At 38.3% G+C, this 16,526-nt stretch overlaps 1 protein-coding gene across 1 annotated transcript in view; it reads left to right on the forward strand.

Annotated features, from left to right (window-relative positions):
- The first annotated feature begins 2,730 nt into the window (after window positions 1-2,730).
- The window catches only part of SLC24A2 (solute carrier family 24 member 2), a 76,138-nt gene continuing 62,342 nt past the window's right edge, over window positions 2,731-16,526 (forward strand). Inside the window, exons 1-2 of the mRNA XM_070736257.1 lie at window positions 2,731-2,937; window positions 4,550-5,607. Coding sequence (XP_070592358.1) covers window positions 4,684-5,607 — 924 coding nt within the window. The 5' untranslated portion in view covers window positions 2,731-2,937; window positions 4,550-4,683. The remainder of the gene's footprint in view (window positions 2,938-4,549; window positions 5,608-16,526) is intronic.

Genomic DNA, 16,526 nt, shown 5'->3' on the forward strand with positions numbered 1-16,526 from the left:
GCAATAAAGATTAGTTTGACATGATCTGTTTTTGACAAACGCATGTCGGCTTTTGGTTATTACTTTATTTCCTTCTAAGTGTTCACTGATTTGTTGCTTGATTATCTTTTACAGAATCTTCCTTAGTATTGAGCTCAGGCTGATAAGTCTATAGTTTCCTGGATCTTTTTTTTTTTTTTCCTTTTTTGAAGATGGGAACTATATCAGCTCTTTTCCAGTCCTCTGGCAGTTTCCCAGTGCTCCAAGCATTTTGAAAGATATAGTTCAGTGGTTCTGAGATCTCGTCTATCAGTTCCTTGAGAACCTTGGGGTGTAATCCATCCAGTCCTGGAAATTTGAATTCATCTAGGGTAGACAGGTGTTCCTTTACCGTGTTCTTCCCTATTTTAACTTGTGTTCCTAATACAGTGATACCTCGTCTTACAAACGCCTCGTCATACAAACTTTTCGAGATACAAACCCGGGGTTTAAGATTTTTTTTGCCTCTTCTTACAAACTATTTTCACCTTACAAACCCGCCATGCCCCGCCTCTGGACTTCCATTGCCAGCAAAGCACCTGTTTTTGTCTGGAGGTGGGGTTTCCCAGCGAGGGGAGCCTCAGTGAAATGGCAGCATCGCAAAAACACAGAGGTCTGGAGGTGGGGTTTTGAGCACTTCGGTGTTTTTGCGATGATGCGATTTCACTGAGGTTCCCTTCGCTGGGAAACCCACCTCCAGACTTCCATTACCAGCGAAGCGCTCGTTTTTGCGATGCTGGGATTCTCCTGCTGGAATTCCCCTGCAGCATCGCAAAAACACAGAAGTCCAGAGGTGGGGTTTCCCATGGAGGGGAGCCTCAGGGGAATCCCAGCAGCGCAAAAACGGGCGCTTCAGCTAGCAAAAGGGGTGAATTTTGGGCTTGCACACATTAATCGTTTTTCCATTGATTCCTATGGGAAACATTGTTTCGTCTTACAAACTTTTCACCTTAAGAACCTCGTCCCGGAACCAATTAAGTTCGTAAGACGAGGTATCACTGTATGTTTTTGTGGTGCTGTTTTTGATAAGTTGGACTGTTTTCCTCCTTTGTGTAAAGACAGATGCAAGAAATGAGCTAAGTAGTTCTGCATTCTCCCTATTGCTTGGCACCTTCTTGCCACTTTCTCCCAGCAATGGACCAATTGTTTCCTTGAATTGGTTCTCTCCTTGATCAGTTTTCATCCATTGCTTCTTGTCCTCCCTTCTGGTTCTTTGGAGAATAGTTTGACTCTCTCTTTTTTGTGGCAGCCCCTGAGATAGTGAAACACTGTTTTAATCCTTCTTTTAATTAAGCTAGACATACCCAATTCCTGAAACTGTTCTACATATATTTAGCCTCTAGTCCCTTACCTTAACCATCTTTATTGCTCTTCTCTGCACCCTTTCTAAAGTCTCGGCATCTTTTTTATGTCCTGGTGAGCAAAACTGGATGCAATATTTCAAGTACGGTCTTACCAAGGCAATTTAAAGTGATATCAATACTTCAGGTGATCTTGATTCTATCCCTCTGTTAATGCACCCTAGGATTGTGTTGGCAATGTGTGGGCAAGGAGAGCGGGAAGCTTTGGAAATGCCTCTAGCGCATAACAACCTTCATAATTATTAGTTTAATTTTGGCATGCTTGTGTTTACATTCCCTAGTACAGGTAGTCCTTGACTAACAAGTTCATTTAATGACTTTCATAGAGCCTCGATGGCGCAGTGGTTAGAGTGCAGTACTGCAAGCTACTTCTGCTGATCACCAACTGCCAGCAATTGAGCAGATCAAATCTCAGTAGGCTCAAGGTTGACTCAGCCTTCCATCCTTCCAAGGTAAAATGAGGACCCAGATTATTGGGGAATTTGCGTACTCTCTGTAAACCACTTAGAGAGGGCTGTAAAGCACTGTGAAGTGGTATATAAGTCTAAATGCTATTGCTATTCATAGTTACAAAGGCACTGAAAAAAATGTGACTTATGACCATTTTCACATTTGCAACCATCGTCGCAGTATCCTCACAATCGCGCGATCAAAATTCACACTTGGCAACTGGTTCGTATTTATCACGGCTATAGTGTCCTAGGGCCATTTGACCTTTGCCAACCTTCTGACAAGCAAAGTCAATGGGGAAGCCAGATTCACTTACAGACCCATGTTAGTCTCCAAGTGAATCTGACTAGTCATTGGAAGGAGTCATTTAACGACAACATAGAAACATAGGTTGACAGCAGAAAAAGACCTCATGGTCCATCTAGTCTGCCCTTATACCATTTCCTGTATTTTATCTTAGGATGGATATATGTTTATCCCAGGCATGTTTGAATTCAGTTACCAACCACGTCTGCTGGAAGTTTGTTCCAAGGATCTACTACTCTTTCAGTAAAATAATATTTTCTCACGTTGCTTCTGATCTTTTCCCCAACTAATCTCAGATTGTGCCCCCTTGTTCGGGGAACTTTCCTGTTCCCTGAACAACGGCAAGAAAAGTCGTCCAACAGGGTAAAAACTCTCTTTAACTTCACTTGTCAAGATACAATTGGGAAATCATGAGCGCAAGGACCTGCAAAGATAACCACCACAACCCCGCGAGGCGGATGAGGGCGGTACAAAAGCCCGCCCAAACGCCCCTCTCCGACCTCCCCCACCCCACCCCACCCCCCATCCCTGCCTCGCCTTCTCCTCAGGGCCTGAGGACTCGGGGTCCCGGAGCGCGCGTGCGCGCGCACGAGAAAGTAGTGGGGGGAGCTTGGCCGGCGCGTGCCGCTTTGCCGGGTGTGGGGAGTGTGGGGGGGACCGCGAGTGGGGCGTGGCTCCCGTGGTTGAAGCCGGCCGGCGACAAGAGCCGCCGGCAGAGCCTGGTGCGCGCGTGTATGTGTGCGCTCGCCTTCGCGGGAACGAGACCAGGGTTGAGCCGGCGCTCGTCTTCTCACGTGGCCCGGTAAGAAGCAGCGGCTGCAAGCGGCAGCCGGCGACTCGACCTTCCCCGTGTTCGTTCGTGGCTTCTGGGCCGGGGGTGAGGTCGGGCGAGGGAGGGAGGGTGGGGGAGCGGTGAGAGGGCTGCAGCGTTTGCGGCATCGTCCCCCGCGGAGGCTGGAGAAAAGTCCGAGGAAGGGAGCGGAAAAGAGAAAGGCGATCCCGCGATCCCCTCCGTCTGATCCACTCGTGTTTCTTGCAACCCCGGGCGACTTCGGCGGGGACCAGGTGATTGCCCTCCGCCGCCTTTATTTTCGGGGCGAAAATGGCTTGCGTGAACTTCCCACGCCAGGGTGGGGATGAAAAGTTCTCGCAAAAAGAGGCTCCGCGCTTACGGGCCCTCGTAAAAAGGAGGCGCGCCATTTGGAGGTCCTTTTAAACCTTTTTTGGGGGGAGCTCCAGCGCAGCGGTTTGTGTTACTCGGGAGTAAGAAGCGAGAGCGAAGGGGACGGTTACTTCGTAGGTCAGTGCGGGCCCTGCGCCCACAGCATAATTACGTAATTTTAATTACTTCTTTTTTTAGAGTGGCTATTGACTCGGGCTTTTTAATCCTTCAGAGGGTGAGAGAGAAGGTGGTTTTTCTTGATGGATTCCCAGAGCTGAATTGGAAATTTGGGGTTGGAATTGGGGATATATATATAGGATTTCAATGATATCGTTTTGGGGAATAGTTCCTTAGAAGAAGTGATACAAATAAGTCCTGTTTCTGCACTTCAACTGTAATAAGTCTGTTACCAAAAGTGCACAGGAATAAGACTTGAAAGAGAATTTTTTTTATTAAAAAATAAGATAATTAACTCCTTAATTCTAGATATGTTTAAAGGAATAGTGTTTTCTAGAAAAAGAGATTTAATTTAATTCTTATCTTGTATATTTACCAACAGACCTGTGATGGATAGTTAGAGAAAGATACAAGGAAATGTGGAAGATGTTTACATTTTCGTTTTATTTGAAAACATAACAAATGTCATATTCTAACTAAATATGTTAATTTGAAGAGTGAGTCCTACTTAGATACTTTTAAAATATCTAGGTGCCGGTTTATTTAGACTTTGGTTAGACCCTCTAACCAAAAACTAAAATAGTCTCGTGTTTTTAGGTGGATATAGAAATGAGGCAGAACTTCTTTCGATTTTGTTTCCCTGACAAAATTTAAGGTTCATTCTTAAGCTCTTAATATAATGATGAATTAGTGCTGGTTAATTAATATATATAAAATCAGTGTCAATAAATTTGACAAGCATGCCAAGAAAAGTAATACGTAGAAAGAAGCTATTATGAAATTGTTGTTCTGGAATTATGAAAAGAAAAGATTCTGATTCTTTTAAAGGAATTAAATAAATAGAATCAAAGGATGTAAGGTTCAAATTTGCAATGAATGATTAGCTTTTGATCTAGGTCCATGTTTCCTATCATGCATAATATTAAGAAATACTGGGTAAATTTGTTTCTATTGTAAACTTATTGCATGTTATATAGCACATTAAAACTTTAAGATGTATGTACAGGGCAATGTGTTTAGATGCATCTGATATCAACCTCTAAACTGATGAAAATATTTATCTCTTTAATCACAGCAAAGGCATGAGCTTCCTAAACCCTTGGTTCCGAGAAAACATCAAAGTACCATTTAACTGAAGAATAAAGGAAGTATGAAAAAAAAACCTATTGCACTCTGAATTCTTGGACCACAAACAAACTTACTTCAAAAATGGTTCAGTACAAAAATATTGCTGCTCATTTTCTTGAAGAATGGTATCTTCAGGAGCCCTTGCTTGGCTTTAAGAAATATCAGCACATAAGGAAAAAACAGAGACTGATTCGGATAACAGGACTTTTCCTGGGTATTATGGCCATGAGCACATTCTCACTTTCAGTCAGTGCCTTTTTTCAGTTGGAACCTTATAGCACGGAGACAATCAGCAATCCGGACAGTGGAAAGTCCAAATCAGTGCGTCAAAGAACTCTGTTGGACTATCAAGAACGGAATCAAAACGACACTCCAGATTCACCTACTTCTTTGAAATTTACAGATGATAATCACACAGAACATTCTCAGGGGGACTACCCAACAGATCTTTTTTCTCTTGAGGAAAGACGACGGGGTGCTGTGATCCTTCATATCATTGGAATGATTTACATGTTTGTAGCCTTAGCTATTGTCTGTGATGAGTTCTTTGTTCCTTCCCTGACAGTCATCACAGAAAAACTGGAAATTTCTGATGATGTTGCTGGGGCAACATTTATGGCCGCTGGTGGCTCAGCCCCTGAACTCTTTACTTCTTTAATAGGGATCTTTATATCTCACAGCAATGTTGGCATTGGAACCATAGTTGGATCTGCAGTATTCAACATCCTGTTTGTTATTGGGATGTGTGCATTGTTTTCTAAACAGATTTTGCACCTTACTTGGTGGCCACTCTTTCGGGATGTATCCTTTTACATCCTAGACTTGATACTGCTAATCATCTTCTTTTTGGATAATTTCATTATGTGGTGGGAAAGTTTAATATTACTGAGTGCATATTTGTGCTATGTGACTTTCATGAAATTCAACGTGCAAGTAGAAGAATTGGTGAAAAGTAAAATTGGCAGCAACAAAGTGGATAAGGTATCACCAGAACCTGATGGAAAGGTTAGTTATTGCAAAGAAAAAATATTGAAGTTATAAATGAAATCTTTCTGTAGCCATACTTACATACCAAAAACATACCATCGTTCTATTGCCCTAATTTTGTATGCCAGAAGCAGGTTATTTTAATGCTTTTCATGTGAGTTTTGTGTCTACAAATTTGAATCAATGAAAGCCCAGACATGCTGGGCAGGCCATGTTGCCATGTTGCCAGGATGCTAGACCATCGCATTCCTAAGCAGCTCCTTTATGGTGAATTGTCTAAAGGAAAGCGATCTGTAGCCATACTTACATACCAAAAACTTACCATCACCAAGTGTTTAATACTGCTATAAAAATGATCAGAAACTAAATCTCAAAGATAAAGCATGTGTAACTAAGAAATGATATATAAAGGCACAAGGAACATTCAGTTAAATGTGTATCAAAACCACATTGAAATAATAATAGGACAGTTTCTAAATGCAAGCAAAATATCAGACAAGCCCATATAACATTATCTGAATACAATCACTGTTTGCTTCACCTTAGGAAATAATTAGACTAGGATTTACATCAAAGAAGAATAGACAGTATAATTAGCTATCCTGCTTCCAAATCAATGCATAATGTATTGTGGATGTGTTATGTTGTCCGTTTTATAGTTTATGCCAATCTGATAAGCAATCTTTACAGTTTGCAATTCTGTTTTTATTTATTTAATTTATTCATTGTATTTGTCAACATGTGCAAGGAAACAGGACACATGAAAAAATGGCACAAATAAATGGATATAAAGAAGCACAACATAGCCATAAACACATAAAATGAGTACATACAAATGGGTACAGTAGGACAGGGACAGTAGGCGCACTGGTGTACTTATGCATGCCCCCTTAGGGACCTCTTAAGAAACATGTAAGGTCCACTGTAGACAAACTCTTGTATTACTTGAATATTTTCCAGATCTAGGGACTTTTTGTAGAAGATAGCAACACCACCAACTCTTCGGATTTCACGGTCAGATCGGTGGACATGGCAATCACTTGTAGTTATAATGAAGTCAGGAAAGGATTTGTTTAACCATGCTTCACAGACAAATATTAGGTCTAATTGAGCCGTATTTAATAGAAGAAGAAACTCCGGCATTTTCTTTGCAAGGTTTCTTGCATTGAGTAGTTTGCATTTAAGTGAAGCTAGGTGATCTTGGTGGCCTGCATACCTAGTATTGGATATTGGGGTGTTGGGGCTGTTGATTATTGGTTGTTGTGATGTTGGGTTGTTGTGATTGTTGGTTGTTGATTATTGGGTTGTGGTTGTAAAGACATGAACCGTTGATCATGGGTTTGATACAGATGGCATATAGTCGATGTATAGGTCAGTCTCTCCCCAATCCAGGTGTCTTTTGAGCTCTCCTCAGAGCTCAAGGGAGCGTGCATAGAAACATAGAAACATAGAAGACTGACGGCAGAAAAAGACCTCATGGTCCATCTAGTCTGCCCTCATACTATTTCCTGTGTTTTATCTTACAGTGGATATATGTTTATCCCAGGCATGTTTAAATTCATTTACTGTGGATTTACCAACTACGTCTGCTGGAAGTTTGTTCCAAGGATCTACTACTCTTTCAGTGAAATAATATTTTCTCACATTGCTTTTGATCTTTCTCCCAAATAACTTCAGATTGTGTCCCCTTGTTCTTGTGTTCACTTTCCTATTGAAAACACTTCCCTCCTGAACCTTATTTAACCCTTTAACATATTTAAATGTTTCGATCATGTCCCCCCTTTTCCATCTGTCCTCCAGACTATACAGATTGAGTTCATTAAGTCTTTCCTGATACGTTTTATGCTTAAGACCTTCCACCATTCTTGTAGCCCGTCTTTGGACCCGTTCAATTTTGTCAATATCTTTTTGTAGGTGAGGTCTCCAGAACTGAACACAGTACTCCAAATGTGGTCTCACCAGCGCTCTATATAAGGGGATCACAATCTCCCTCTTCCTGCTTGTTATACCTCTAGCTATGCAGCCAAGCATCCTACTTGCTTTTCCTACTGCCCGACCACACTGCTCACCCATTTTGAGACTGTCAGAAATCACTACCCCTAAATCCTTCTCTTGCATGTTGTAATATGGATAGGCCTTGTCACGAATGTAGTTTATTATGGTTAGTGTGGTTTCTAGCAAGTCTGTTTATTGAATGCATAAATTTGCGTTTACTGGCCTCATGATTGCAAATGACTCTACAGAAGTGGGAAGCCATCGTGTGGTTATTGTTTTTGTATTCTGGGCTCTCATTGGAGACGTTAATAATTTCCTCAGGAGAGAGGGTCAATGCCAGAATGTTGCTGCTGCTGCTGCGAATCATAGTGATGTCATCTATTTCATTGTTGTACTTAAGTCCAAATAAGATGGCATTTGGATGCTTCTTTTCACGTCCAGGTGTATCTTCGATGAGGATTGAGATGTCAGTAGTAGTGTAGCTGGTTCCATGAAGTTTTGGTTGAGGCTGAGGTTGTTGAGATGGGGTAGATTTTTGAGATGATGGGTCTTCACTTTTCTGCTTTATATCATTTTTTTAAAGGATGCTACAATGGTGATAAGGGACTAATTGTGCTTCATTGGTGTTGAGAGATGCTAAACAAGATTCAGTAGAGTTTACCCTTCCTTGCAGTACATTGACATTGTCTAGTTTTGGTTTGCAAGATGGCCAGAGAAGTGGGAGTACGAAATGGGAGGATGGGAATGAGGCCTCTTGTGTGAATTGGACCATGGCTTTGGTTAATTTCATGCATTTGTGGTGAGCATACAAGCCACATAGGGAGCACTTTATAGAACTCATGGTTTCCTCGATGGGATCTAGACAGATGAAGCAGCATGAGTTGAAATTATGTTGGTCTTTAATAGAGATTTCATTCATTTTGACTGTTGGCGATGGAGTGCTTGCTAGGTGTATTTGCAATCCAAGCCTTTCCAATTCAGTATTCTATGCAGCTGATTAGATTGCCCAATTACAAAAACAATAATCAATAATTAGTCGATAAACAAAGTCTTACTAGTTAGTTTTTTATTTCTTCTGTGGCACAAATCACAAATATTGTATGGAGGAAAAAGTTGACTACTGACAAGATGTGGCCTAATATTTCCCCTGTATGTCAGAGATACATGTTAGACATTTGCTGCAAATGTGAAGATTTCATGACAAAAAAAACCCTTTGGCTGTTCTGGGAGTTTTCATATCTAGGTTACTTATGTGTGTGATTCATGCCTCAGTTTCTTAACATTGGCCTCATTCAATTATTTGTTAGATAATTTTGGAAATGTAACTGATGAATGGATGTAATAGAATGGATCTGATCATTCCACAGTTTTGTATCTGAGGTTTTGTGTTCCATAGAAAGACTACATTCCTTTATCTTCAGATGACAACAGCATTCATTTCAAAGAGATTAGAAATTATTTCCATTGTTATGGCTTAGTTTGATTGCAGGTGTATTTGTGACAAAAGATAGATTTCCCACTGGAGATGATGTAATTTGATATTACTTCATGTTTAAGTAATTCAAGATAAATATCTTTTAATAATGTTTTAGAACAGTTAAGTATCTCCAACCCTAGTTTACTGCTTAATTATTGCAATAAAGGATATCAAAGATAGGGAACTTACACCTCCCTAGGAATATTTCTTTAATCAGTTCATACCCTGGTTAAGGAACTAAATTTGGCATTTTTTACAATGTGAGAAATTCTGATATGGGGAAACTATAATGAATACAGAATGAAGAGCTTAGAATTATTCTGGATAAGAGAGTTGCTATATTGGAACATATACCGTAACTTAACTCCACTAAGTAAATCGTTTCAAAAAATGTTTATTGCTAGATGAATACTCTTCATTAAAATTCTTTAGAATAAACACATAGTTGCAAGGTTGTTAAAATAATGTAGAGAAAGATTTTGATTGATAAGGAATTATATAAGATAACAATATTTTATATTCTTGATTTTTGTGGGTTTACTATAGCAAGCACAAAAATAAACCTTGCACAATGACAAGTTTTCAACTTTATTAAGTACTGAATGTTATGGTTTTGGACACCGGGATAATGCAAAATACAGTTTTCCTTCTATGAAGTTACATTTGCACCATGAGCCTAATCTATGAGAGTACTTGGGGTTGATAAAATATTTTATTCTTTGTTTGATTTATATTCTGATTTTCATTCAAGAGCTTAATAGTCAAACTGGCTACTGATATGGAGATTTGATATAAGCGTGAGGATGTCACTCATTCCATTTTAATACTGCTGAGTAGTACAGGGACCTTTTTTTAAGCTTGAGATGGTGGTGCAGTGGTTAGAATGCAGTACTGTATTGCAAGGCAATTTTTGCTGACTGCAGATTGCCATCAGTTCAGCAGTTTGAATCTCATCAGGCTTAAGTTTGTCTCAGCCTTTCATCTTTCCAAGTTCAGTAAAATGAGGACCCAGATTGTTGGGGGCAGTATGCTGACTTTATAAACTGCTTAGAGAGGGTTGTAAAGCACTATGAAGCAGTATATAAGTCTAAGTACTGTTGAGTGGTTGAATTCACCATAATGTATATTTTGATGCTTCACTAGCTCCTATAATGGCCTACAAACTTACGGTTTATCATTTACTGTGGTTGATCAAGTAATACTTTGTATTGAAAGATCTTTACAATTGACATTGTTAATTCATTTTTAAATTTATATGTATGGTGTTGTATTGCTTGTTCACAATACAACAATAAACATTATGAAGGAAGAACGTGTTACATCAGTTCAACCAGTATTGACAAAAAAACAATGAATTCTAGTTAAAATATTAACAGACTACCAATAAAAACACATGTTATCCATATCTGACATAGGATCAAGTTATAAATGTGCACTATTGGGATATAAATGCTTATTTATAGAAAAAATATTTAGGTTTCTATTAAAATCAACCAATGATTTTAATCTACCCTCAAGCCCTGGATCTACTTTTTCTTAACTTAGGTCTCCTTTCTTGATGACACTCATAATATACCAAATAGGATGCTTGGAAAGCCTACTCATATGGCCCATGCCATAACATGCCATATGTTAAACACTTCAAATTGAGCTCAGAAAGCAAGAGGAATTAAGCCAAAACTGGTGTCACGTTCCCAAAGGGAAACATCAGACAGACGTTTCTGCATTCTGGGTTTACAGTGATCCCTCGTTTTTCGCGGGGGATGCGTTCCAAGACCACCTGTGAAAAATGAATTTCCATGAAGTAGAGGAAAGATTTTTTTTATGTATTTAACGAGTATTTGGGCTTTTAAAACCCACCCTTTGCATTAAATAGTCATTTTATAATGTTTCTCAGCTGGAACTCCATGTGATCTAAGCACCCCATGGGGAGGATCCTGCCCTCCGGGCCTTGAGTTTAACCCTGCTGTTCTGTTCGGGTCGTATGTGACCCGAAACCAAGTTTGAGTCCCTGTAAAACATTTTCCCTGCATATCTGAAACTTGAAATTCCATGAGTTTTCATCATTTCAGGGGTTCTCTCTATGAGAATTTTTTTTGGGGGGTGGGGGGTTTCTTTCTTGCTGAAAAAAAAAACCTCCCTAATTTATTTATTTATTATTTGGATTTGTATGCCGCCCCTCTCCGAAAACTGTTCCCGGGTCTATTTGACCCGGACTGCAAATTGATCATTTTAGGTACTTATATTTGGTCTTTTTGAAAGCTTTTTTCACCTGGAAACAGGTTTGAACATTTCTGCACACAATGATATGAAAATTGAAATGAAAAAAGTAAATCTTATTGGTTTATTTCGTGGATATAATGCATGCCCCCCCCGTTTTTGTGAATTTTTTTCAATTTTTCCAGTTCAATTTTCATATCATTATGTTCAGAAATGTTCAAGCTACCAATCCCACACCAACTTTAATAAAATAGAATGGATTTTGCAAGCAAAACTATCCATAACTTGAAAAAATTCACAAAAACGGGGGGGCATGCAATATATCCGCAAAATAAACCAATAAGATTTACTTTTTTCATTTCAATTTTCATATCATTGTGTGCAGAAATGTTCAGACTACTTTCCAAGTGAAAAAAGTTTTCAAATTGACCAAACATAAGCACTTCAAATGAAGAGTTTTTGGTCCGGGTCGTATGTGACCCGAACATAACATTAGGAAGTTTTTTTGAACAGAACAGCAGGGTTAACATCCCAGTACTGTACTAGAGTTATCAGCAACAACTAAACCCACTAGATCAAACCCACTGGTTCATCAGTACCAGAGTCTGATTCAAGGAGGAGTTAATTACAAGGACTAGTGCACCATGGGAAAATATAAAAAAGAAAACAGAAAGCTGTCTAAATCAATCTTTATACCTCCTGTCAATCATATCCAGAGGTTTCATATAAATATTGAAGAATATAGGAGATGGACCAGAACCCTGCAGTTCCCTAGCAACTTTAATCCCCTGATATTGCACTCCAGAAGCTGCCATCAAGATAGGAACAGCACCATGATAATCTCTGATCTCCAACTCTCTAGTGCTCCAAAGGGGTTAGTGATCAGTAGTATGAAAAGCTTCTGAGAGGTCCAGGAGTACTGGCAGAGTACTGGCCGTCATAGTTCCCTCTAAGCTGAGCAGTGAGCAATCGCTCACTTAAAAATCATCATCAACTCAGAGTTTTCCAAACCTGCCCAGAAGCCGAGAGGGAAAGAGTGAGAGGGAAGGAGAGAGAGAGGAAGAGAGGAAGAGAGAGAAACAGATAGAAAAAAGAGAGGAAGGAAAAGAGAAAGAAAAAGAATGGGAGTAAGGAAGAGAGAAAGAAAATCAAAATCTAGTTTGAAACTAGCTCAACTATTTAAGTGGCATTTTGATATTGATAGAGTTGCCCTATTATGAGCTCACTGTTATAGACATACAGTACAGTATTTTATTTTGAAATTCTCTGAGGCAAAACAGGGTGGGTTATTTATTTGTTTGTTTGTTTGTTTGTTTGTTTGTTTGTTTATTTATTTATTATTTCTGTGCCGCCCAGTCCCAAAGGGACTGCCGCTCAGACACTATACTTTTCCGCCCACCCCAAAAAAAAATTAGAGGGAACACTGCTGGCCATTACAGTCTTCAGTAGATCATCTGCCAAAGTTGTCTTCTTTGCTTGCTCTCTCCTGAAACCAGGCTAAGACAGCTTCAGATCAAATTGCACGTGACCGCTGTGAACTCCATGACCCTTGTACAAGGAAAACAGGCCTACTATAACCTGGCGTTAGATGCAAACTGGACAGCCAGTGGGTCATTAAGGTCTTGTGGCAGCTGGCATCCAACACCGACAGGTGTAACCACCGATCTGACAGCCAGTAGGGGGCGCGTGGTTAGGAAGGCATGGTTAGGATGGCTTCCACAAACAAAGTGGTGCCTCAAGGGTTGCTTCTGCTACCATGTCACTGCAGGTTATCCCCTGATGGCAAGGGATAGCGGTAGTGACCCTACTTGTGTAATAAGGATCAAATCTGGGGAGGCTCTGTCTGGAGAGATGTCTGGTGTAAAATGGCTGCACTGACCAGTGCTGAAGACATTGAGGCTACAACCTTAATGTTAGCCTCTATGTCCTGCTTAATGGGTGTATCAAGCATGGCAAACTGGCCATCTCCAGCAGGGATTTGCAGGAATTACTCCAGTACAACATTGATACGAAAAATAGAAACTGTCTCGCTTAGTAACAGTGACTATCCAGTGTTGACCTCTCCCGGTTCCCAAGAGGTCAGTAAGGAGCGTGCATAAACTAGAGTGCCTTCTGTCCCCTGTCCTAATGTTGCTCTTTTACTAGTATCATGTATATAAATATTATTATATCTCTGTATACCACCAATACATACTTGACAAAATCAAATAAATAAATAAATAAATAAATAAATAAATAAATAAATAAATAAAATTAAAGTAAATAAATGTTTAGAATGGGTCAGCCACCTTATTTAAGATACTAGCTTGCATGTTAAAAATGGAAGAACTGAAGCTGTTTGTTTCAATTGAGAGTGTTCTGATATATAGGTTTACTCAGAAACAAGCTCTCTGAGATTCAATGGAATTATTTCCAGAGAAGTGTTTTAGTGCCTTAGGTTCTTGAAAATATTTTGGGAATTTGGTCTTATTATATAATGCAGGTAGAATTTGTAAAGCTTGTAACATGATAATTCTGTCTTCTTGAGCAAGCATTACATCGGAATTTGGACACTGGCTTCTAAAGCAATTATTGAAGTGGTAGTTTTTGCAGGGCAGATAACATCTGTTATTTACTGCAGATTTTATCCTGTATTTCAAGGACACTACAGTAGTCAAGGACAATTGTAAGGCAATATTGTGGTGAAGAATCAAGAAGAATTTGTTTCGATTGCTAAGTATTTCTGTGTTCTAGTCTACAGAGTCTTTAATTTTTAAAAAGAAGCAGCAGCCCATCATAAGAAAATAAAAATACATTTATCTGGCAGTCCTTCTAGTTATTTAAAGTATGGGGAACACGCTAGCTAAATTTATTCTTTATTTTGGACGTACAGGTAGCCAAAATGCACTGTAGTGTTTGCAAATCTCAAAAAGGTGTTAGCCAAAGAAAATTGTTGTCCCTGGTATTTATCTTTTAAGACTATACAGTAACCTGGGAGAAGGTCAAGAGAGTTCTAAGATACCTAATTAAAGAACCAAAAGGCTAAAGGGTAATCCTAGCAACAAATCTGCAGCCCCAACAAAATGTACACAATCCCAATTAAAGAAAAGAAAAGAAATAAGCTGAAGATATTCTGTACAAAACTGCTGGTGCAATAGATACTCTAAGAAAAGATCTAAAAACAAAAGCTGAGGAAGAATTTAAACATTATAAGTATGCTAGTTAGCTTTAATATTTGGTGAAATCTAACTTGCATGAAATCATAACACTTCAGACCTATGTATTATCTAGTATGAAACCATTTAGAGTTCATTTTTTAAAACCCTCATAAATTTATATGAGATAGAAGCTTAAATTAATCATGTTTTTTCCAACAGCTCTAAAATGTTTTGTATAATCAGTTTTATAACAGCAAAGGCAGTTTCTTACGGTAAATGTGCAACTGAGAAAAAATGTGATTCTTGTTTATCATGGCTGTGAAAAGTTGCCTTCATTTTGTTTACAAAGCTTTGGTAAATAGAAGATATTAGCATATTGTATAAACTGACCAGAGGTGTAGTTAAATTGGAGAGTTCTGGGTTAAACTTCTAGTGCCAGGAAAGGAAGCAGCTTTAATACACAGTTTAAAGATACTCTACAAGGGGTGGAATCAGGAAGTTGGGAATATGGTTACAGTATAAGACTTGATAAAATGCAAAATGCGAGGATAGATTGTTACAAAAGGATAATGGTTACTGCATGTGGCACCGTTATTTGCAAAACTGCTTCTCATTCAGTATAATCAAACTATAAAAATACATAGAGAAAATTGAAAAATTATGTTTCATAGGGATCTTAAATAAAAAATTCACAAGGAAAACAGATAGGAGAAATGTCTGTCTATCCATATTGCTTTTTCTTTGTTCTTCATAAAGAACAAAGGTACCAACAATTCTTTACCAACAATCATCAAAGAAATGGCAAAATATAAGGCTCTCCATTGGAGTTAGTGTTAGCATTTCTTATACTGCTCTTTCTCTTTGAATTATGTTTAAATTCTCTTTAATTTTTTCTTACATTAAATAATTTTAAATGTATTTAAATGTAACATTCCCAATAATGTTTTAAATATGTCTCTTCATAGAATATTTGTTTCAAAATTGACTGTTCCCACAAAACCCTAGGAAACTGATAGCTTCAATAGATACTATAGGTTTGATTGTCTACAAAAATACACAATTTTAACGTAATTTGCCCAAGCTATACCCAAAAAGTAATTCCGAAAGATTTTCTCATTATTTCAATGTTTTTAAATTTTAAATTCTCCTGACTAGATTGGTTTTAAAAACCACTTTTAGTTTGCTGCATTGCTTTCAGAAACATGCATCTGCAAGAATTACAGAATAAAAATATTATGCTGGGCACATAAATTTTTAAAATTATATAAATGATTACATACATATAGTACATACACATAAATATCTGAAGTTGTAACTTTGGGAAAGTTCTTAAAGCAAAGGAAATGTAAAACAGAAACAGTTTGTCATATTAGGATAAGTGATTCTCTTTCAGTTAGCAACTTAATTTTCACCAGAAAGGTTAAATTTAGTAATTTAAATATTAGATTTGTTATATGCTGTTTTTATTATTGTTGTTAGCCGCCCCAAGTCTACGGAGAGGGGCGGCATACAAATCTAATAAATAAATAAATAAATTTGCTGGATGTAATGAAATATTTAAATTTAAATATTGACTGTTTTTATAATGAGTAAAAGTTGACATCAACTTTTATATGAGCAGGCTTCTACTTGCATAACAAGACTTGCCCTTGCTCCCCTCCTCCTTTTCTCATAATCCTCTCAAGTAGATTTGGTGTGTAGGAATCCATTCCGCTGGCAGATGCATTTCCATCAGCAGGTAGAGATTATTGAATAAAATTAGTAGTGTTTCATTTTGGTATCTGCTGAAATTAAGTATTATTATTTGTTGCTCATGGGGGGCGGGAGAATCCAAAATATCTGTTGACTTTATCAGGACCAATCAAATTATATAAAACCATATGCACCTCTCAAGTGTTCTAGAATTGTTCAATAGACTAAATGTTACCAGTCCCCTTCCATACAAATATATTAATGTACACATTTTCCTAAGAGAAAATTGGGACTTAGTTCCAATTAGTTGTACAGGTATAAAGGAATGAACTATAAGTTTAAAAAATCACTTTACCCCAAAGTCCTATGCTAGCCTATTCCTAAGTATTAGGTTCAGTGGAACTGACTTTTAAGGT

Source organism: Erythrolamprus reginae, chromosome 2, assembly GCF_031021105.1.
Source record: "Erythrolamprus reginae isolate rEryReg1 chromosome 2, rEryReg1.hap1, whole genome shotgun sequence".
NCBI lineage: Eukaryota > Metazoa > Chordata > Lepidosauria > Squamata > Dipsadidae > Erythrolamprus > Erythrolamprus reginae.